This window comes from Haemaphysalis longicornis, unplaced genomic scaffold (assembly GCF_048455015.1).
Source record: "Haemaphysalis longicornis isolate Haplotype H1 unplaced genomic scaffold, Haemaphysalis longicornis Haplotype H1 scaffold_1, whole genome shotgun sequence".
NCBI lineage: Eukaryota > Metazoa > Arthropoda > Arachnida > Ixodida > Ixodidae > Haemaphysalis > Haemaphysalis longicornis.
This window is the reverse complement of record NW_027526203.1, coordinates 452,079,015-452,102,389: the sequence shown is the minus strand read 5'-3', so window position 1 is coordinate 452,102,389 and position 23,375 is coordinate 452,079,015. Positions and strand designations below refer to the sequence as shown.

Genomic DNA, 23,375 nt, shown 5'->3' with positions numbered 1-23,375 from the left:
ATGGACATTACGGGCATTTATGTGACGTGGTTTTGTCAACTGTTGTACTTCTATAGAAAAGCAAAAAATTCGCCTCTACATTTGCGATTTGAACGCTGTTTATTTTGTGTGGAGTATAGGCTAATTTGCTGTAAAAATTTTCATATAAAAGAGGTCATCTACACTTATGCCTGAAGATTTCGCATCACAGTGTTACTTTGTCGTCGAGGCAGCATTATAGAATGGTGCTGCCACATTCACCATCCATGCTCTTGAAGCGCTGAAGGTCAGCCGAAAGAGCGAGATGAGCAGCAGCAATAGTATTATAGGCACCCCGCACTGAACAGAGGCCACTGAGAGCACCACACTTTTCCTATTAAATCTGCCTGCAGTGCATGCTAGGGCCTCAATAATTGAGTAGCACTTTCCTGACCAATTATCACTCACTGCCTGACATGCCACGCCAACAATTAGCAGAGCCCGCACTAAGGTGTGCCCCACACCCCCATGTGTGAAATGGCACTGCTGCTCGAGTGGCAAACATCAGTGCAATGTGCTCATGCGCCGCTGCACACGAAAACAATGCCCCGTCAGCGTGAGCACTGAATTGGGGGAGAACAAACTCCACCGTGCAGGCGTGGCGCTTGCTGAAATCACCCATTTTTTCTTTCTTCCCTGCCACAGTAGCAAAGCCTCCTCCTTTCCACACCCCAGTAGTCACTGCGCCTCATTCCATCTTCAAGCAGGGGCTCGCTTCCGGCTGCAGTTTGCCTTCATTTCCGGTTGGCAGTCACGCTGTCTTTCCGTAGACAGCCGATAACCACGACAGCTACAGACAACTAGCGCCCATGAAAAATCACTCAATGAACCTAGCAATGCTCTTGAATTTTCATCACATGAAAAAAGAGCTCCATCCTGTACCTGCTAACTCAACGTTTTCCAACTCTCGATTATCACAGCATGTTTTGGCAGTCTGACTGCATTATTAGTTAACTACCATTAAGTGGGAATGTGCCTTTCGATAGTTTAACAACTGAAAAAAAATTCTTTAGCTTTATTTTACCTTGTAGTTAAAATTTTACTTTTTCAAAGAGACTCATCGAGTGATTCCGTGGAAACCACTGGTGAGCAGTGTTGCTTAACTAAGATGGCAGTGGAAACTAAGATGGTGGCAGAAAAAGCGCCCAAAACGTTCAGCCCTAATGCTGTTTTCCCTTGAGTGGACAATTTGAGTGGACAATAGTTAAAAACACACGATTGCTTGGGCCTCCACCACTGCCCCATGCTTCACAACAATCACGGCAGTTCAGCAGAGCTTCGGTGTTCTTCACCTTAGTTCATCGACCAGTTTAAAGGAAACCTTCCAGGGTGGAGTAAGTTTCTGCGAAGGGATCAAGCTGGCATCTACCACTGTTCTGTTCCCTGTGAACGCAGCAGAGAGAACAGCCACATGTTGTAGCATTTATGGAACAAGCCTTTATTATTTTGCATGGCAGAAACAATGGCAAAGTCCACCTGTACAGTAAAATGTTAACACCAGAGCTAACTACGTCTATGTGTTTTCGTCACCAGCTATGCCAGACCACGCTTCTGCATCTCCTGCAAAAGAGAATATTGAAGAACAAGGTGTCAACTACAGTGCGCAGAGGTTAGAAACATGACAGATCGTAGCACAGTGCGTAATAATGCTTTCCAAGATTGCAGCTACACATTTAGTTCAAGAGCAGCCTGCTTTCTCATTCGCGACTAACTTTGTATGAACTACACAGGGTCACAACGAAAAAAGACACGAAGACCACCGCTGGGCTTCGTGTCTTTTTGTTGTGTCCCCGTGTAGTGCGTGCAAAGTTACCAGCATGAATGCTAACCCACTAGCCCACATTTCCGTGTTATTGATTTCTGAAGTTTTCGCAAACCGCAGCAGTCTACCACAAGGAAGGAATGCTCTCCATTTTGTTACATCACACTATTCTTTAATGGGATCAACAACTAAAATTTGCTGAGTGTATGTTCCCAAGCCCTGATGAAAGAGCATCTCCTCAAACACCTTACACAGAAGTGATTTCCCGGGCTATACCATGAAACATTTAAAAAACGTATTTTTAGCTCCACCGATGTTATGTAGGCTGCCCAGCCGCCAAGATATATACTGGCAAATATGACACAAAACCACGGTGCAACTTGCTTTTATCCTCACATAAAAATAAATGAATACTATTTAAGAGGGGACACGTGGCAAATAAAACATTTTGTCTAATTTATGCATCCATCCTGACCAAACCTAGTGCACAAGTACAGTTGACTATGTGCTATGTTTGTGCTATCTTTGAGAATATTTACCAAGTCTACAGAAATAAACGAACAGCTTTATTGAGCACAATACACCTTCATAAATACAGTGGCACAAGAATTTGCAAAAATTTAAGCTTTACTATTTCTTTGATTTGGGGATGAACTAATAGGTAGGATGCTGACTGATTGATTGATTGTAGGGTTTAACGCACCGGCGCAACGCAGGCGATGAGGCACGCTGTAGTGGAGGGCTCCGGATTAATTTTGACCCCCTGGGGATCTTTAACGTGCGCCAAAATCTTGTACACACGGGCGTTTTTGCTGTTCGCCTCCATCAGAAAAGCGGCCAACGCAACTGGGAATCGAACCCGCGACCTCGTGCTTAGCAGCACAATGCCTTTACCACTGAGCCACCGCGGCGGGTAATTGGTAGGATGAATTCATAACTTGAAAACTATAAAAGATAGCCACAAACTGATTTCTGTTTTGACATTTTCATAGTCCACTGTACTTGTGCACGAGGCTTGGTTACAATAAAGAGTATTAATCACAAATTTAGTTTTAACTGTGATGTCACCCCTTAAAAATGATATAAACTAAACTGTGACAAGTTGCAAACTTATCACAATTTAATATGCAACAATTCTGTCTTGAGTCCGTCGTCGGCATAACGCGTTTTAACTTTATGCCAACCAAGCCAAGGCTAGGCCGATCTAGCAAAGATGAAAGCTAGCGCCTATTCAACAGGTAAATAACCAGGTCAAAGCTGTCACTGATATTGATATAAGGATAAATAGATCACACAAAGTGGTCTTCGTTTGAAATGCGATCTGAAACGGACATGCTGTCTGGAAAAACATTGAAACACCTGTAAGAAGGTAGTTAATGGTGTCTGTGATTGAATGCAAAGACTGGATGCTAATCCAAAAACATTTGAAATTGACAAGTTAGCAGAAAAATTTTGTGCAAATATTCACGTTTACATGTTTTTGGTATGCTTTACTAAAATTTGAGCCAGCTAAAACATTTTATGCCATGTGATGTGTCCACAAGCTGCAGTAATGAGTTTAGTCACTGGACATTGTCACCTTACAGTTTGCACAATATGTGGTGCCAGATAAAATTTTTTTCCTCTTTATTTAAGAATACTTTACATGATTTCATACGCAAGAACAGGCATTTGCTCAAGAGATTTCTATTGTCAGTTCCTCCAGGCGATTTCTTCTCCAAAGCAATGTTTACAAAATGAAAGCTTTCTGAACTAAAAATTCCACCAAGAAAGGGTCAAATGCAAGCAGGAAGGAACCACATGTGGCATGTATAGTATGAGGCCCAACATTTGTAGCCTCCACACATTTCAAAACTTGCATGGAATGGTAGTTTTGCTACATGCAGCCATAGATTTGCTGTGAGAAGCAACAAATGCATGGACACAGGTTGCCTCATTTAGCTGTGGATCATCTTTTCTTCAGTCACAAGAAGCTGCCTAGTTTCACTTTCATAATAACCATCATCATGATTATCATCATCAGACTGTGCCCAGTGTAAGCCATCACGCAACATGGTGCTGCAGTGCAGCCAAGTGGCTGAAACCCAAGTACATACTACAGTCGAACCCCGCAATAACAAAACCACCGGGAAAAGCCAAAAAATTCACGTTAGCGAGAATCTTGTTGCCGCGAGAATGAAACATAAATGACAGAAATTGCCCACAAACTGAATATTTATTTCCAAAAGTTGTTTCTATTTGCGAGCTTTACCTTGCAGCAACTTCACAGCTTAGCTCTCACACTACAAGAAGTGGTTCATTGCTAGTCGTCGTCGTGTGCGCCTAACGCCCAAGAACAACCGAATCGTATCAAACTTATCCAAAACATCCCACGGGTTATCCTTCCCTGCACATTTTTCTCCTTGGCCCTAGACACCGAGCATGCCCGAGTACACAAGCGAAGGACAGCTTCTTCTGTTGATGAACTTTGCCAGACAGTGGCACCTCGCTGTACCAATGCTGTTCACAAAACTAAGTGAGCACCGCTTTGTTCACGTCCGGAAATTGCACAGCCATCACTGTTTTGTTTTGAGCATGTGCGACATTAAAGAGTGGCAGCTTTGCTTTCCAAATGGCAGAGAGCGAGCTGTACATGATTCCAAACTGCCTTATCTTGCAGCGGTAAAAACTTGCACTTTTGAGCTGGGGGAGGCAGCTTATCAGAGCAAACATGCAGATCGCCACATGTGCAACAAGCGCACGAGTGCTGTTCAGTGGTAGCCCGGTAGCCGGCTAGCCAAGTTGTGCCGTCCCCTGGTGGTGTCGCTGTGAGGCTGCCTCCACGGCCACCTGCTGCATGGTCTTATATTTGTAAACAAATATGGTGGCGGCTATGCAAGTGCACTGTGGCAGAATTTAGAAATCTAAATCCGCAAAAAATGCATTTGAGCACTTTATGGACACTGTTAGCCTCAATGGGTAGGTAAAATGCCGACCGGACTTGCAGTGAATTTCGCTAATGCGGGATCGCTCTCCAAAAACATCTCGTTGCCGAGATATGCGAATTACATGGGCTTCTATGGATGTTCGCCAGGGATCCAAAAATATTTCATTCCCGAGGGAATATTGCAGTCGTGGGATTTCATTGTCGCGGGGTTTGACTGTATCCATACAAACAAGCAAGTCCCATTTAACAAAACATGGCAAGACTATCAATTCAAAGGTACTTCAGCTTGTTTCCATGTGGCACCAATGACACCACACTTTTATGCTCATTTTAAACAAGTACGTTTGCAGAATAGCCTCCTCACTCACTTTTCAGAAGTACACTGGACAATTCAAATTTCGAACTGATAAAAAAAAACACGCATTTTTTCACATTAGAAGTGCCTCCAAATGACAAAGCTTTTTCAGGAAGAAAAAAAAAAATACTGGCTGAAGGCGCTGAGCATATGGCACACAATACAATCTCAAGATTAACTGCCTCTAGGCTGCTTTTCAACCTAACTGTGCCAAAGCCTCTTTATTTTATATGGAGGTGTAATGCTTGTTGCAGCATGCAAGTGCACTGTGAATAGGGCGCTAACAGTGCAAGATAGGGCAGTCCGGCATTTGTTTACCCTGCGCACAGTCACAGCGCTTTTTGTCCAATGAGAGTTTCCAAACAACCAGTGGCACATCCAGCAGTGGTAAATCTCGGTGTCCCAATGCAGTTACTGCTGTGCTTTGAGAGTTGGTACGAACAATGAGGCAGGGGCCTCCTTTTCTAAACTGAAGTACTCCACATGCTATGCACGCGGCATGTGACAAACACTCGCAAGACTTGACTGAAAAGCTTATCTAATGAGTCCATGTGCTATGAGACCGCCAAAGGTGCACTTAGGCATTAGCCCTTCACGTGTATTCGTGGGGCATTTCTTGTTCATAGGGAGTCGTTTGACTACCTGTGGACTATCCAGGACTGGTGAATTGATGGGACCCCGTAAAGGCTACGGGGGTAAAAAACTAAGGCCACCCCACCCTTAGCAATTCAGGGCAGCAGGATCAGCACACTGACCTGCAGCATAGCGGCGCCCATCTGGGCAGGTGATTTGGTGACCGTCACGCCGGCTGCCTTGAGGGCCTCGATCTTCTCTTTAGCACCTCCCTTGCCTCCGGCTATGATGGCCCCCGCATGGCCCATTCGTCGGCCGGGTGGCGCCGTCAGGCCCGCAATAAAGGACACCACGGGCTTGGCATTGGTGCCCTGCAAGCAGCAAGGCCCCCCAATACATCAATCACCTCCACGAGTACTCAAACTTCGGGGGGAGTTAATGCCCTGCAGTCTAAGGCTACAGATTTGTGTCTTCCGGCAAGATGAGAAACATGCAATCAGGTCTTGCAGCATGCAGCTGAAATTGTGTAATTTTGTTAAGCCACGCTGTCCTACCCAAATATTTTTTATTGGCTATGCACTAAGTATTGACTTACTTTACATGTCCTTGCATTCTATAAGGACCAGATAGTGGAACAATACCCCAACAGGAATTTTTAGCTTTCTTGTAGTAAAAATTATAGCTAAGGAAAAGTACTGCTATAAAGTGATATTTTGGTCAATTAAAGGACAGAATATTTTATACCCATGGAAAAAAGTGTTATACAGTTGAACCTCGTTATAAGAGACACTGATGTAAGAGACAAATGGGTATAAGAGACACTATTCACCCACATGGTTGGCTGCCCTATCTTTCCCATTAAATTGACCTCTTTTATAACAGACATTGGATGTAGAAGATTGGTTATAAGGGACAAGTCATCCTTGAAGTTTAATCAATAATCTCGCTTTGTAACAGACATTTTAACTTCAGATGCAGAGCCAACAGTCACTAATTGCAGTTGCTTCCATTGTGGAAACACAGGTGGATGACAGACACCTGCAGTCGCTATTTATTATAACTTCAGCAAACACACAGTGGTTCAGTCAGCTATCAAATGACAATGACAAGCCCTGCCAATGGAAATGCAGCTGACAGAAGTGAGCTTGCTGCCATTCATTGGATGGAGCGCGATTGCACATGCGGGCTCTCCCACTCACGTAGCTCCCAATCGAGAAGCACTGCAGATGTTGAGTCCTGCAAGCATAATGAATAGCCTGAGCACACAGCGGAAGAAGCTGTGCGCCCTGGCTATTCATCAGGCTTGTGAAATCAACATCTATGATTCATCGTCCACAAACAGTGAAAGGAAAAAAAGCTTGTAGAATCGGTTGTCAAAAACAGGAAGCAAACAAAGTTTCATAAATTCTGGGGCCAAACATAAATTAGAATGACTCTTGAAACATGCTGTAGCATTCTTTTGAGCTTATTTTAGTCATACGGTGCCCACATTGAACTAGGGTCTGATTAGTAAGTGAAAACATGTTTCCCTGCTTATAAGAGACATCTTGTATAAGAGACAAACTGCTTCCCGGTACGTGTCTCTTATAAAGGGGTTCAACTGTATTTTTGTAGCCTTATTGTGCTATCCAACTGACAAGCTCTCAAACGCAACAAAAATTGTGTAAATATGACCAGTGCAACCCAAGACACAGCAGGCAAGAGTTGGTCCCATTGCAAAACAGTTGGTTTTGAGATAACGAGAAAAGTTCAAAAATGCAGGCAAGAACGGTTAGTTCGAGGACTCTAGAGAGCGACAGCTCTGTAATAAGACTAATATTGTGGAAGCATTGTTTTCAGAACTTGTAAGAAGGGATGGTCATAGTTATTATGCAATTTCAAATGCAATCTGTGAACGAAGGGTGCCCTATTTTGTCTTTTTCGCAGCCAAGTTAGAGGGGAGCGCACATTGCACTGAATGGCCGATTCCTCCATTTAGTGAGCCCTCTCCGGAGTAATCTCCAACAGTTAACAAGTGCATACAACACTACCAACCAGGCTATAACAAGGTATGACTTACAAACATTCATATTCTGACTGATTTTAATGAAGTGACATACCACCAGCCCACGAGCATGTTGACCAGTTTCTATTGGTTTCCAAAGTTGGGACTAGATGTTTGAACTTCAATACACAAGACTATTACCAAAGTGTTTCTCAAATAACACTGTGTGCATGTTGTGAAATTTATCTCTAAACTGCAAGACCTTAAAGGAGTACTGCCACTAAATTTCTCGCTTTCGGTTTTTATTCTGTAAAGAATACCTATTAAGATCTAAGTTCAGAACATTGTGCCATAACAGAAGCCCTTTTCTTCTTTTTCTTCTTTCTTTTTTTTTTTACAGGAAGAACACTGCCAAAGTAAAGCAGGAGAACGATGGGGGGCCATAAACCATACAGCAGATGGCCTTCGTGCTATCTGCTTCACGAGATTCGCTGCTTTGCCCTGCTCAGTGTATTCAGGCAGTGATTTTTTTTTCTCTTACAGGAAGCTTCCCTTGCTTATTCAACAGCTGCAGCTCACTGCAGGTGTTGCAAACTGCCTGCAGCTGTTGGCTAAGACTAAGGCAAAAACACAATAGCGTAAACTACAACAGTCTCACATTCTGAACGTGCCCTCCATACTGCTACATGCGTGTGCAGTGCCCAAATTTGGTAGCACAAGTGGCAAACTTGCACAAGTTGGATACATAATGAGAACAAAACTACACGCCCAGACGAAAATTTCGGAAGAATTTTTGAAGTGTTCAGTACATATACACTTTCAACTGTGTAACGATACAACAAGCTGGCAACGAGGATTTACTCACCGAGTTGTGCTTTTCAAGATACTCGGCAGCACTCTCCTCTGCATTCCCGCCAATTTCCCCAATCAGTATAATACCTGAAAGATGAAATGACCAAAGAAATAAAAGTTGATGCCAAACACTTTTTGTACCTTCACTAGTAGTACTGGGTGTTATTCTACCCCAGCCATTTTATTTGTACTACTCAGTTACTGTCACCTACATGTCAAGATGCTCGTCCTGACACAGCAAGATTCGAGGACAAATGCACTAGTGCACTGAACAATGCCACTGAATAAACAAAAATTCGCACCTGGTCCTTAAAACACACCATGAACTCCACAATGTATTCTGCTTCTTTGTAAGGAATAGAACATAAACAGATGGAGAAGCTTTTTTTAAAAGACAGCCCTTCATCACCGACCCCACAATTACAAGGTGTCTAGCTGTTACTGCTTTCAAGTCAGTCCCAGTTGCTGTGCAGATCTTCAGATCATGGCCCACTACAACAGATTCATTAGGCATCATCAAACTATTTGCTTTCTTGCGCACTGCTGTCACCCAAGGGAACTGCAGAAGATCATATTGGCATGCACTTGAAAACCAAAGTGTTGCAATACACCTAAGGATTAAATGACAGTACCACCAGTCATGCTGAGAACCCCGCAATAAACATGTTTCCTTGCCCACAATACAAGACACCAAAGATGAAAAGCTAGGAATTAGAAATTTTAGTTATCCATCATTCCAAACATCAACAGTATTGAAGCGACACTTAGGAGAGTTATAGGCATTGTCTAATGACTTTATCATGTCGTAGTTCACAATCTGTAGGCCATGTTCAGTTTTTCCAGGTGGACTAGATGCCTTTTTTCTTTCTCAGAATAAATGAACAAAATCTTTAATTGACAACAGGCAACGCTGTTAGGGCACCCACCCGTTGTGTTCAGAAGAGCCGTTTCCCTCGCATTATCCTCCTCTCTATCTTGTTTGCGTCTCGCAACGAACTTGCAAGTCAGCAAGGTGGCATTTAATGAACTGCGAGCACGTTTAATCGGCATAACAGTGCATGGAAGAATGAGGAGACCACATTAACCATAAAACGGGTGAGAACAACAAAAAGCCTGGTTCATATCCGCTAGTTCCTACACTGCACCGGCAGGTGATCCAGTGTGTGGGCATCGCAAGCTCTCTTTTTCTCTGTAACACAAGACTGAAAGTTGGACGAGTTGGAAGGCATTCATTGCTAATGACCGGTGCAAAAATTGTGGCTAGAAAAAAGCGATCAAGTTGTCTGTGCCCTTTTGTGTCTTGTTTGCACTGGCAACTAACCCCTACTTGAGTCCTGCTAAATGCACTGACCTTTGGTGTCTGGGTCATTGAGGAAAATGTCGAGGCAGTCGATGAAGTTGGTCCCGTTGAAGGGGTCGCCGCCAATGCCCACGCACAGCGACTGGCCCAGGCCCACCTGTGTTGTCTGGTGCACCGCCTCGTAGGTCAGCGTGCCCGATCGCGACACGATGCCGATCTTGCCCTTCTGGTGGATGTGGCCAGGCATGATGCCGATCTTGCACTCCTCGGGCTGAAATGTTCGGCCACATTGGGGGCACGCTCAAAACGGGGTCCCAAGACACCACCGACACACGGCCACATTGGCAAAAGCGAAACGTTACAGCCAAAAAAGGCACTTGTCTAGTAGAAGAAGAAAAATAAAAAAAGGCATCCAGTCAAAAACCGGCTTCTTGGGGCTACTTTTCATCCCCACTGTAACAACGAATGCAGCTTTCTTAATATCCAGCAGCATATAACACGTCCTTTTGTTTTGCAACTTTTTCCACTTTAAACCTCCAGGCAGAGCATGGATAATTACAGTTTTGCTGTTGAGGCAAGTTATTTTCTGTTTTCTATTTATTACTACACCATTCTGACAAGCTGTACCGCACGGTATGTTGCAGGAGTTACGGACTGTCTCGCTGAGGGCCTCTCAAACAGTGTTGTCTATTGTCACAAATCAGTTTGTTCACTGCAGCATAGGTTGTTTTCACTGTGTAACAAAAGATGTTCTATGAACAAGGTGTAATACACAGCAGTTCACCTGTACCTGTTAACTCTTTCGTTACCGCGGGAAATTGACCAATTTTGAAGGGTCTAACAAAACATTTTTTTGTGCTATACATATTGGTTAGGCACACATTGCAGTGACATACAATGCAGATTATTCCACGCGCTTTCCAACGACACCAGTTTTATTAATGTTTTCCTAAATAATGATTCCGAAAAAAATTATCGAATTCGAAATTTTTGTCCGCGCATCGAAGAAAAAAGAAAAAAGTAAGTTGTGTATAATAAACCACGTGTAGTAGAAAAAATTTAGAATATACATTTTGTAGGTAGACATTTCAAAAACCCGTCCTAGAAAAAAAAATTGAGTTGCGCAGTACAATTTGTCAGATATAAAAGAAAATGTTAGCCCACGTGGTGCCCATGCCATGTGGTGAAGCCCAACCTCTATTTCAAGTTTTGCTATTTTGGATAGTTCTCTAGAAGAAATCTGGTGGTTTGACATTATTAAAGGCCCAAATTAGCCTCCACGTGATGTAAAAACACCTTGTCAATGATTATGACCGGCACAATATTGAAGGCAAGCAAGCGATGTGAAAAAATCCGCTTGGAGTTGAAAACCAAACTCTTTGGTGGATGCTTGTTGACGTTCTGATGATCGCTCATCAGTCAGAACTTTCATTTGCGTTTTATTATCATGTTCTGACTCACTATGGTAGCCCTGCTTGCAGGAATAAGGTACGATGCGCTAGAATCATGCCCAGCAAGCTTTCACCAAGCCGCCGTCGGGCTGTGAAGCGAGTTCAGCACTACGAGCCTACTACATTGCAGCGCCACCTAACAATTTTGAAAAGAAACAAATACAAGGCTGTTGGAGACTTTGTCAGAATAAGCAGTACTACTAAGAAGCGAAACTAGACTTCAGGAAATACCCTCGTATGAAACCGAAACTTGCCGGTGAACAGCTGGCGGTGTTCAAGGCCAATTGGAAGCGTTCTCCTCGTCTGAACTGATACCCGATGACTTGATGTTATCGTTTGACTTTCAGCGGAAGCTCCTATCGCAGAAGCAAGGCGTAGATAAAGTGGAAGCGCGAGCGGCATGCTTGTTTTGAGGAGCAGTAGCGGGCAACGGAGGCGCCATGGCAAATGAGCTTGTAGTTGGGTAACTGCGTAGTAGCGCCAAATATGAATTTCGCAATGCGAAAACGAAACCGAAACTGCTGGAAACTGGTTGAAAATGTCAGGCACACTTGCTAGACATGCGGGGGACCATCAGAAATAAGCTTTGGGAGAATAAAGCTGCCCTTTGTCCGAACCAAAGATCATTAGTGAATAGCTAGGGCCATTTTCAAGTAATTATCACCTCTCAACGCTGTCGCATTCCAAAGCTGACCCCATTATTTGGTATTTGACTTGCCAGGATCCTTTTGACAAAAAAAAAATATTATGGTAATGCAGCCTAACCACGGCCTGCATCCTTTTTTCTCAAGTGCAGCAGCCACGCCCCCTTCGTCAAAAACACGCGCACCTCAGCTCGCAAAAAACGCCGCCAAAAATCTCAATGTCGCCGGAGCGGGAAAATTTAAACTGATTCTAAAAGGGCAATGCCTAGACTAATCACTGGCTGCATTAGGTGTACGAGAAACGACTACAACATGTCGAAATAGGCAAAATAAATCATCGATCACCGATGATCGATTTGAATAGGCGTGGTAACGAAAGAGTTAATGAATTTACAATTGTCTAGGCATTATCTAAGACTTTAGTAAAGCCAATTACAATACAATGATGGTTAACTCTACACTGCATTACAAAATAATTGTGCTGCAATTAATGATACTTCACAGCATGCATCATTACTCTTTACACTTTGCATGCTGCTGGTCATAGGATCAAATCAACATAACAGGCACAATATGTATACAACTTGAGCTGCTCAAGCAGCTGACTTGAGGTGGCCCCACCACAAGTTAAAGCAGGCAAAGATGTAACTTGCTCACACACTTTATCCCTACACACACATAAAAAATTATGTAAATTTGCTGAGCAACTGAGAAAACTGCCCACCCCTCCTCACATGGCTTCGGCTTCTCTACCTAACTGCATGAGCCCTTTCACGTGTTCATGCGACCCGCCAGCCATTCAGCATCCCGGGTTCAGGCCATGTGGTTTTTTTTTGAGCTTCAGCTACAGGAAATGCCTAAGAACATTTCATGTTAAAAGGTTTCTGCTGACAATTAAAGGTCTGAATGGGTGGGTCCACATGACATAACTTTCAGCCACTGCAACACAGATACCTGAAGGTGGCTAAGGTGAGTGCTGTAAAGTGTGAGAAGTGGCAGTAAGTTACCTGGTAGGGAAAGTGCACCACTAAAAGCAACTATGCATGCACAAAACTAATATTTCATGAGCGGCAGAATTCCATGCCAGAATAACAATCATGCCTAGTTAAAACCTACAATCCAGACAGTAAGAAAATCAAATTCCACCAACGTGCAATTTTCTCACACTTTCCTGAGTGATGTCACACAGACACTAATTGATGTTACAACCTGAACCCAGTGATGGGTAAAATCGAAAGCAAAGCTGACAATTATAGCCCAGTATTTCCTAAGCGAGAGTTTCGTCATCTGATGCAAGAGATGATGGTTCTTGCTGGTTTCATCAGGGCCACAAGAATTCCAATTCCAACTGGAGTGCACCCTTCTGCACAGAGGCAACGGCCTCCTGACTGCTTGTTTTTCACCTGCTCCGCAAACTAAATCGAAACGAAGCGGGTAATACCTAAGTTCCCCAGCAATTTATTTAATTTCAAAGAACAAGGCAGCAATATATGAAAGATGCAACATAGCAATGAAACCATGTAGTATACAATCTTCCTCAACTGTTTTGCCCTCTTTAATGCCTCATGTACTCGAAAGCCCATCGCTTATAAAAAAATAGGGCCAAGACAGGACAAAAAAAGCTGGGGCCCTATGTGGTTTGGTCTTTTGTCCAGTCGTTGCGCCGTGCTTCTCGTAGCCAACATGCCCCAACTGGCCAACCTTAACTCTAAGAGTTTGCCTCTGCAGCACGCTCATGTGATGCTCTTAGGCCGAATGCATGCAGCTCTTTCCAGCGAGGTGTTTAATTTATTGCAAAAATGCTGGTAAACCCCAGAGCCTCGGGTGCAACAGCCCAAGCACTGCTCCACTAAAGGGGCTCTGCAGAGTTCCCTGCTTGCCCAATGGAGGCTCAAAGTTCACCTTGATGATGCCCGGGCAGTTGGGGCCCACGAGGCGCGTCTTGTTCTGCTGCATGAGCTGGTTCCGGACGCGCACCATGTCCTGCTGGGGGATGCCCTCGGTGATGCACACCACCAGGGGAATCTCAGCCTCCATGGCCTCCATAATGGCCTTGGCCGCACCGGGGGCCGGCACATAGATGACGCTCGCGTCGGCCCCTGTCTGCGCCCTGGCCTGCAGGGCGTGTTGCGTGCGTCACTGAGGCGTCCACGCTTCTGCTGGTATTTCTTTTTTACGGCAAAAGCTTTAAGTGTCTCATCAAACGCAAAAAGTGAGTCGTCGTTGGCGGCGTCAACACAAACGGTACCAAAAGAGAAAATAAAATAAGGGTTGCCAGAGCAGCAACCGTGTGCGTTAACCACAGCGCTAACATGGCACCCTGCCAGAATGGAACAAGAACTATCCTGATGCGTGCGCCGTGACAAGTGCGCAAGGCAGCAGGCACATGCGAAAAATGGGTCTACAGGGAAGAGAGCTCCGATTGTGGGGAAGCTGCCGAATGAACTACGGCCAGTCTGCCTGTTGGGGTAATTCACTTCAAAAGACAAAACGGAAGTGAAAAAGGGGCTGCAAACTTGATGTAGCATTGAAGAAGTCTTTGATAATCACTAGGCTTTTGCCTTCAAAGCCCATTGAAAGACAAGTTATCAAGGATTTTTTTTTTTTTTTTAGTTTTCCCAGCGCAGGCCAGGGTATCCTGGACTAGAGGAAACCCCCCACCAGGCGGGTGCCCAGACATCAGCACCTAAGGCTCGCATAAATAAAATTTATTCCTCCTCCTCCTCCCACTCTGCGTCACCCACTGAGGTCACGTTTTGGTGACACAGCAGATCATAACTGTGCAAGGCTAGTGCAGTGTGCACACAAAAAATCCAACACCAGCAACACGCGAAGAAAGTTTCACTACGGCACACGTGAACTGAGAGACTTCTTTAAAATAGCGAGTTCGGAGCGAAGGAGAACTGAGTTCCACCATCGGTTGATAGGGCAAACGTAGTACAGTCAAGTCCACTTATAACAATATCCAAGTGCCAAGGAAATTTCATCGTTATAACCGATAATTGTTTTAAGCGGGTTGCGAAATAAAAAGACGGAACAGAGCTCAAAACATTTTATTCGCTTGCCAGCAAGGTCGTATAACTTCTAATTTGCGGAAAAGAAGCCACAGTCGGTCACCTCTGTTTGCCGCGTGTGAAGCTAGCGCAAATCTTTCAAGAGCATCTATAGGTGCTTCACCTAGCTGAGGTAAATGTCCTTGGTGGAAACAAAGTCTCCGAGGTACTGTGTCACGCATTGGGCCTCCTACGAAGACACTACCAGAGTAGGCTGCGCAACTGCGTCAAGAGTCGTCACTGTTGAACTTTTGGTGCACAATATACGCGGTTTATTTTACCATAAAAAAATACAAAGGTTGACGGTGCCACAGCTGTTCATCGTTATATCCGATATATTGTTATAAACGGTATTGTTAGAAGTGGACTCGACTGTACACCCATAACAGAAAGCTGGACAGATTGGTAAAATTGTGAAATTGCAGTTACTGCGCACACAAATGACCTTAAGAAAGGCCATAAGAACCTGGTGCATCTATTTAATGTTTGGCATTTTTTTTCATGATGTGTGGACCACAATACAAGCAAAATTCAGTCCAACCAGAATGGCCTTCAAATTAGCATTTCTGTCATTACTAGGAGCTAAGGTTTTTTTCTTTTCTTTTTTTTCAAATGTCTTGCACATATCCCTACAAAAACTAAAGTGCCAACACCAGTTTGGTTGCAACTTGTGACCATTGCCTTAGAGGCATCATTAGTCATTAAAGGGACACTGAAGTTATTTTTGTCAAGCTCCCGGTTTTGCTTGCACTGCGTAGACTGGCTCAAATTACCACACTTTTCATTGTTTATCCGGTTGATCAGTCGGTAATTATTTTATAAAGCGGGAAATAAGAAAAACTACCATGTGCGGTCTGTGGCGGCCACGCCAGCTAAAGGCTGTGACGACAGGAGGAGATGCACCTTGATTGGATGATGTCCAAGGTTAGCATTCAAACAAGTTTTGGTTTCGGTTCTGTAAAACAACATGCTTGACATCCGACGGCATCATTGGATGGGCATTCTTGATATCTCAGAAATTGTCGTACCGCGCTTCTGCCATTTTGTCAGCTGTAAAATGCCTAAGATAAGCCTCCCAGGACGGCTTGGAATCGTAGCAATCACTAGCTGAGGCCTACGCAGTGGATGAACGCCCTCCGCGTCACCGCAGACGCTCAAATGCCATGCGCTTTTCCCGCATATTCGGAGCTTGCCTCACTCATGCCTAGAGCCCCTAGCTTTCCGCAATTCCGTGAAAAATCGCGGAATTAAAGTGTTTTCGCAGAATTAAAAAAAAAAAAACGTTTAAAGTGTGGCGCTACGCCCCCAAAACGATATATTCGGTGAAATGGGGCGGAAAAGTGGTATTTTCTATTAGCAATACCAAAATGGTTTCTATTAATTGTCTGCAACATTTTTACCGTTGAAAATTTAAATTTGCATCTGCGTATTCCAACCTTGTCAAATAATAAAAGTGGCTGGGTGGCGCAGCCTCAACCCGAATCAAGGGGCCTAGCCATAGCCACAGAAAGAGAACAACGCACACGACAGGGCCCGTCAGATTGCAAACAAAATGAAGGGTGCAATGAGTGAAGCGGCTAGCAAGGCACTAGTATACTTGGAGAACTCTGACACTTGGAAGTTCTTGAAGAGTGTGAGGTGCTTGGATCCCCAGCAAGTTGGGTGTCTCTCAGAGAAGAGATCAGAGTTTGGGGCCGTTCGTGGATTTACAGCCCTAGCTGCTGAATGGCAAGTCTTGAGGTCTTGGGCAGACTTCAGGTACTGAAGTCTGCCCAAGACCTCAAGTCTAGTGACTGGGACTTGGCACAATTTCTTTCTAAACAAGAAAAGCCAGGTGAAAATTTTGATGTCCTGGCTTTCTGGGCTGGGATGGAACACCTGGCTCCAACACTTTCTTCCATTGCCCTTAAATACCTGTCGGTGCCAATCAACTCTGTTGATGCAGAAAAGTCATTCAGTTGCTATGGTGACATTGTGCCTCACAAGCGCCATTCTCTTGGTGAAGAAAGCACAAAGCATCACCAGAGGCTCAGCCACAACAACTTCCTTCAGTTGTAAATAAAATCTAGCATGTTAGGAGTCTGAAGTGTCTAATGAATGAACTGTTACATGTACCTTATGCCATTTCAATGTTGTCGCGGAATTTTGCAGGTTCCCCTATTTAGAATCGCAGAATTTGAAATGTTCCACCGCAAAAAGTAAGGGGCCCTACTCATGCCTGTATCGTAAAAAGCGTGTTCGCACCAGGCCAAGGGTCTGCTGGTTCTGGCCTGTGCCCACTGCCCGCAAGTAGTCAGTGCTTGTGGCAACAGCACGCCAACAAGAACTTGCTAGCGTGTCAGTGTCAGTCTGCGTGCGTTCTGCGAACTCGCTTATGGTGCAGTGAACATTAAGGCCCAAAAACGGTGAGCTCAGTTTAAAAAACATCGACCGCAAACGAAAAAATCAACTTACGAAAAAAAAAAAAAAAAAAAGCATGTACACACTTGCGACTTGCAAAACAATAATCCTAGCACTTCAGACCACTCGGCCACGAGCCAGCGCTGCCAAGGTTGGATATATAAGGTATATAATGTACAACCAGTTCACACTTTTATTTAGTTTTAGCATTTCAAGTACCTTAGGTGACTATTTGTTGTATTGCACTCGTGCAGTAAGCGTCCCCCAAACTTCCACAATGTCTCACGTCTAGCAATTGCATTTCTTAGACGGAAAAGCGTTCGCAGATGTGTGGTCGTGCTGCTGACCGCTGTGTTTGTTCATCCAGCGCAAAAAAGTGCTTCCTGCTCCCTACTTTTGCGCTGTACGGTAAAAGTTTCAGTTGATTTTATTTCACTAGTATATTGACTTCGCTGACTCTTCTCCCGCCTTCAAGTGGCCTTAGATTTTCCTACTCGCGTACCAGTCAGCGAAGAGTCGCATGTGCACTTGTGTGGAGCGGCCCGGACTCGGAGCTTGATAGAGTGTACAAACTAACAAAGTAAAGAAAGGCACATTCTTCCATTCACAAACATGTTGTGGCTTAGTTTCAACTGAGCGAGCGAATTGCGACGACCCGTCGGCGGCCGGCGAACTAAACGCTGGGCCGACTGACTCTGACGGAAGGTCGCCGAGCCATGCAGTAGCGCAGCCAATTGCCAGCTTATCTCCTCCTGACGTCACACAAAAACGCCACAGAAAATGGGCGAGGGTGCAGAGACGAGGACAGCATTTCCGAGTTGATTTTTCCATTAAATAAATTCGCATAAACACGCTCAGAGTGGTCGAAACAAGACCTAGGGACTCCGGACTACAATTTGTGCTAGTAATCGCGCAATGTTTACAAATTACTTCAGTGACCCTTTAAGATTGATTTGCTGCCTGCCACCATTAATATCAAAAATGAATGCCAGCTCAGAAAAACCTCACAACACAATTTACAAAACCTCACAACACAAGGTCAGCATTCTGCACACTGTTACAAGAAGAAGCCTGAAACTTTGCTTCAGAGAAGCAAAAGTGGACAGCAGGCAACATTCAGTCACTTACCTCTTTGACATTGTTGAAGACAGGGAGACCCAAGTGGGTCTGGCCACCTTTGCCTGGGGACACTCCACCGACAAGCCGGGTGCCATACTCTAGCGCCTGCTTGCTGTGGAATGTACCCTGCACGGGTGGATACAGGGGAAGGCATGTGGAGTCACCGCATGAGCACTTCCTCCCCACCCCTAGACACACACACACAAAAAAGAACATAGCATGCAAGGTTGCAGAAAGATGGCCACACTAGCAAGTTGATCGCCTCATCTTTGCTAAAGTAAATTTCCTCTGAAGAGTACGATAAATGCACCTTTGCACCGATAAAAGGTACACATTTTCTAAACACTGACATTGTACTGTTGCGTTTTATCTTGTCTATTCAAGTGCGACATCTTGATGACAGTGCTGCATGTGAAAATTGTGCCTTGCACCTACAACTAGCAATAGATCTAAAATGGTAGGGCGGGTCGCCCCACTCTCTTTTTTCTGAACAAGCCCCGTAAACCCTCCAGTACACGTCATCCCCCTCACTCCTCCCGGCAGCGGCCTAAGGCCCTCAAAAGGTCAGCCTGGAAAGGTCAACCTGGATCACTACGACAAATACAAGGTGGGGCAGTTGGTCACTACAGCGATTAAGAGAAGGGGGGCACAGGAGCTGCAACTCATATTTCAACATTAATGAGGAAGCTAACTGCATTTTTCTGTTGTTTAGAAAGCACAAAAAGTGCTTGCCTTTCCATTCTTTGAACATTTCTCCACTTTATACGATACATAACTCGGTTGTCATCATCTTCGATTTCATATCTGCTGCTTGTGTCAGAGTTTTGAAGAAGTGCAAGTGATATACTTGTTGATGCCAGGCTTTTCAATGTGCTCTTCAGTTGTAAAATGTAATTTGTGTTAACTTTCAAGCTCTGAGCTGCTTGTAGATTTAAACATTTTAGTATTTCTGCTTTTCTGACGATGTTTTCTACCACAACATATAGCATCTTAGCACCCTCCCTCACCATGCTTCACTGAAATCAGCATTTTTCCTGTTTTTGAAATGCCACAACCCTGCCACAGAGGCAATTTCTGTGAACACTTTGCCAACTGTCATTTTGACTTTTTTTGGTGGAAAGCGATTACTGAAAAATTTTACAACAATAGGCTCAAAGATCACTTAATTACCGGAGCATGGTGGCTCAGTGGTTAAGGCATTGGGCTGCTGGGCTCGAGGTCTCAATGGCTTTTTTTTTTTTCAATGAAGACAAAAATAAAAACCAACCAAGTGATGAGATTTCAGTGCATGTTAAAAGATCCCCAAAGTGGTGTGCCTCTCAAGGCTCAAGTGCAGCACAAAATCCTGGTCAAGTGTTAAATCGTGTGTTGAGATTTTGGCGCACGTTGAGGATCCCCAAATGGTCAAAATTAATACAGAGCCCTCCACTATGGCACGCCTCACAGTCCATGTGTTGCTTTTGCGAGTTAAATACCCAAACTTTAAGTGTTAAATCCTAACCAGAGACTTCACAAGCCAAAAATAAAAGCTGAGGAGCACTTTTACTTTTGACATGTGAAGATTGCACTGGTTAGCCAGTCTGTCACACAACAAGACCAAACAAGTCCCAACCACACCAAAGAAATGCAAGTGAGCAATGTGGGCATGTAAGCCTAAGTGTTGGAAGCTATTTTGAGCAAAGTTAGGAAGAATAAGCAAAGTCACTACTACGCCTGCAAGGCATGGCGAGGGTGAATGAAGTAGACTCAATCACACCGTAGATATCCTGAAATGTTGGCTATGCATAGATCCTGTGTACCATGAAATGAGCTTCTACAAGTGTCATTCAATCCTTAGAGGTTACCTCAAGAAGCTTTTCAGATTGAATCAGGGTAACATGAAATATCATAGTTGACCCCTCCCCCAACCACCAAAAAAAAAAAAAAAAAAAAAAACGTACTGATAGCAAAGCGCACAACAAAATAGAAAACCTTCTTCAATCAGAAGCAAGGTCCCACAAGTACATTAAAAAAAAAACATAGTCACATCCGTGTGCCCAGAAAAGTTTTGTAAGACAGGTGTATTTGTTTGTTAGCCTTTTTTTTACTTTTCCATTTTATCTTTTCTATGAGGTTCTTGCTTCACTTTTCATCGCAGGGTCTTGTTTAGTAAGTGTTCACCTTGTTCTATTTTTATTTTTTTCACCTCACAACGAAATGGAGAGGGAGAGAGAGAGAGAAGGTTTATTGCATGCATTAATGATGTTCTTGCAGGAATTGAACGGTTCAGAAACTGCGTTTTTTAAGAAACAAGCAAACGGGTTCTGCTATAAGCAGACCTTTTCAAAGCCGTCAGTGGCGCTAAGCTTTCAGAATGCAAAGTCTATGAACTTAAGGTTTCGTTAGCTTACCACCTCAGAACACATTTCAACTTGAAAATACTTTTGCACCCTTGGCGGGAGCACTACTTAGCAGGGCTTTACTGCAAGACCACAGGTATGACTGGGTTATGGCTACTTTGCTAGGCACATAACATACAAAATGTGAAAAATAACCCCAATATGAGCAAGCTTACCTGTTTGCCAGTGAAACCTTGACATATGACCTTAGTATCTTTGCCGATTTTCAAGGCATTTCGTGTGTTTGTGTAGCAAGTTCTAACACCTAAGGGAAATGCTGCAAGAACAGAGCAAAACCACGCACATTAAAAAGAACCAGAAAACTCCAGTCAACTACAGTCACACGGTTGGTCAAAAAATTATTTCCATAATTAGCGGCTTCTTTGTTGTTCGATAAAATAATGTATGCGAAGAGGTAAAAAAAAACGATGGGACATAAAAATGGCACAGCAAAAACAACCTTATACGGTCCGCCTCACAATTATGTGCGCTGGCGTCCCTTTTTACGACAAGGCGATGTGCATTAGAGGGGGGGCTGCAAAGATAATACCGCCAACGCCTGTATGGCGGCATCGGGCCAACATTTTGACCTCTTCGCTATATCGAGGTCACATGGTAACTTTCGGCTGCATTCAAATAGCACGTATAATAAATAAATGTAGACTCACAACTCCTACAAGTACGACTACGGTGGTCACTACGAGAGATGAACCCACGGTGGCGAGTGTGTGTTTTAATTAAAGATACGCTAACTGAACAATTAAGGGCAAAGTCACAAATTTCATAATCAATGTGGATTTATACAAATGCGCATAAAGTCGATGAAGCGGTCTCGTTTTATCTTGCATGAACGATAAACCTCGCACTACAGCTCTTTACAACGGCGGGGTACTCCACAGAGAGGTCAAATGTACCGCATATTGCGTCTGTGTGATTGATACCGGGACGGCCACCACAAAAAAACAATCCGCACCCATGCATTAACTAGCAACAACGTAATGGCACCACTAGTTATCTTTAAAGGAAACTGATAACGCTCGGAAGTAAGTTGCAATCAATATCAGGCACTCCAACGAGGTGCCTTTGCCCTGATCGTCCCGTCGCAAGGCCTGCACGTGTAACCTTCGCGCACATTTTTTTTGCGTTGTGCCAAGCACAAGATTGTTCGCTATGCCACCACGCTCAGCGGTGAAGCGCTTTTACATTGCTGACAATTAACAGCAACTTATTTATCGGAGGACACACACATGCCCCGCCACACCACCAGTCACAGTACTCCCGCAAAAACTGGCGCACGAACCCGCGGCAAAATAATGCGGCACAAAATGCGGAGTGAATGAACGCCTATAAAGGTGGCAATGCATGAAAATATCAAAACAATGCACGCATAATGACTCACTTGCAGACACCCTGGAGACAAACCTGCAGCATGCCATGATCGCCTTCGTCCCGGAGAGATCTGCTCATGGTAGCCAGATCCGAAGGCTGCGCTGCGGCTAGCGGAGCAAATTCGCCCGTCAAAAGTCCACTCTTCAGGAACTGATGCCTCCCGCCAAGATTCAAATGTAGTTTTTGTTGAACAAGGCGGAAACATTGCACATATGGGGAATATTCAGCGGTCTAAATTGATGACGCGCCTAGCAATTTAAAGCGCGGTGTGAATTTGAAATTTTGATGAGCACTATCAAGGCCGCACATAGTTGCTTTTTTCTTCGTTGTGGAGTGAAGTAGAAAACGTTTTTTTTTTTTTTTACTATCAAATTGAGTGCTACCGCTACCGTAGGCGGTAGCACTTAATGAGCCAGGTGATGTGGGAGTGGTTCCGCATTCCAGAACACCATGGCACCATGGGACGACCGTGATCAACCCTGGACACCAGGAGTGGTTGGGCAGTGCCGGGGGTGGGCGACCAGGGCGGTCGCACAGGGCGCAAGAGAGAAGGACCACCGATCTCCACTCAATGTGGAAGAGCCATCTTACAAAGGCCAAGCCACGGCCTCTCGATGCAAACAAGGTCCGGCCTGCGGAATCGCGCGCCGCCAATGGACGAGCGCGTGACCGCGGAGTTTCCAGTTGCGGTGGTTGCGGCCGCTACTTTCGGCGCGGGCGCCCCACATTGGTGACGGGTAGAGGATGAAGAAGGAGAAAACAGCCTGGGCAGCGACCACAGGCGTATAATCCTGAAATTTGACAGTGGAGGGGCTAGGCAGGAAACGCCGGAGGTTGGGCTCCCGAAATTAAGCGAAAAGCAGATAGCAGACATCGTCAATAGCATCGAAAGAGAATTAGAGGCCCAGCCCACGAAGGTTTGGGAATATGACGAGGTTGTGAGTTGTATACAGAAGGAAATATACAAAGTAAGGAAACAAAACCGCTGGAGGGGGAAAAGGAAACCACGAAGGTGGGACAAGGAAATTAAACTGGCCATTGAAGAGCGACAACGTTAACGGGCTTAGGCAAAACAAATGGGATATCAGCATGAAGAGGTGCAGTTACGGTGGAGCTGCTACCGAGAAAAGAAGTTTGAGGTGCAAAAACTAGTACAAGCAAAGATTAAAAT

At 44.5% G+C, this 23,375-nt stretch overlaps 1 protein-coding gene across 1 annotated transcript; it reads right to left on the bottom strand.

Moving 5' to 3' along the window:
• Positions 1–1,432: 1,432 nt before the first annotated feature.
• On the bottom strand, positions 1,433–22,363 carry Scsalpha1 (Succinyl-coenzyme A synthetase alpha subunit 1). The gene is made up of 8 exons (XM_077687808.1): positions 22,215–22,363; positions 20,992–21,092; positions 18,447–18,563; positions 13,768–13,980; positions 9,822–10,041; positions 8,484–8,557; positions 5,817–6,005; positions 1,433–1,578 (listed from the first exon to the last, which is right to left on the bottom strand). Exons 1-8 carry the CDS (start codon positions 22,249–22,251, stop codon positions 1,552–1,554), a joined length of 978 nt encoding a protein of 325 aa, XP_077543934.1. The 5' UTR covers positions 22,252–22,363; the 3' UTR covers positions 1,433–1,551.
• Between the last annotated feature and the right edge of the window lie 1,012 nt (positions 22,364–23,375).

Excerpts from the sequence above, each read along its gene's own strand:
- Scsalpha1 (XM_077687808.1), bottom strand. The coding sequence starts at position 22,251 with ATGGCATGCTGCAGGTTTGTCTCCAGGGTGTCTGCAA. Across the intron at positions 21,093-22,214 it reads TGTCTCCAGGGTGTCTGCAA|CATTTCCCTTAGGTGTTAGA; the intron begins GTGAGTCATTAT and ends CTGTTCTTGCAG. Across the intron at positions 10,042-13,767 it reads ACTGCCCGGGCATCATCAAG|CCCGAGGAGTGCAAGATCGG; the intron begins GTGAACTTTGAG and ends CGAACATTTCAG.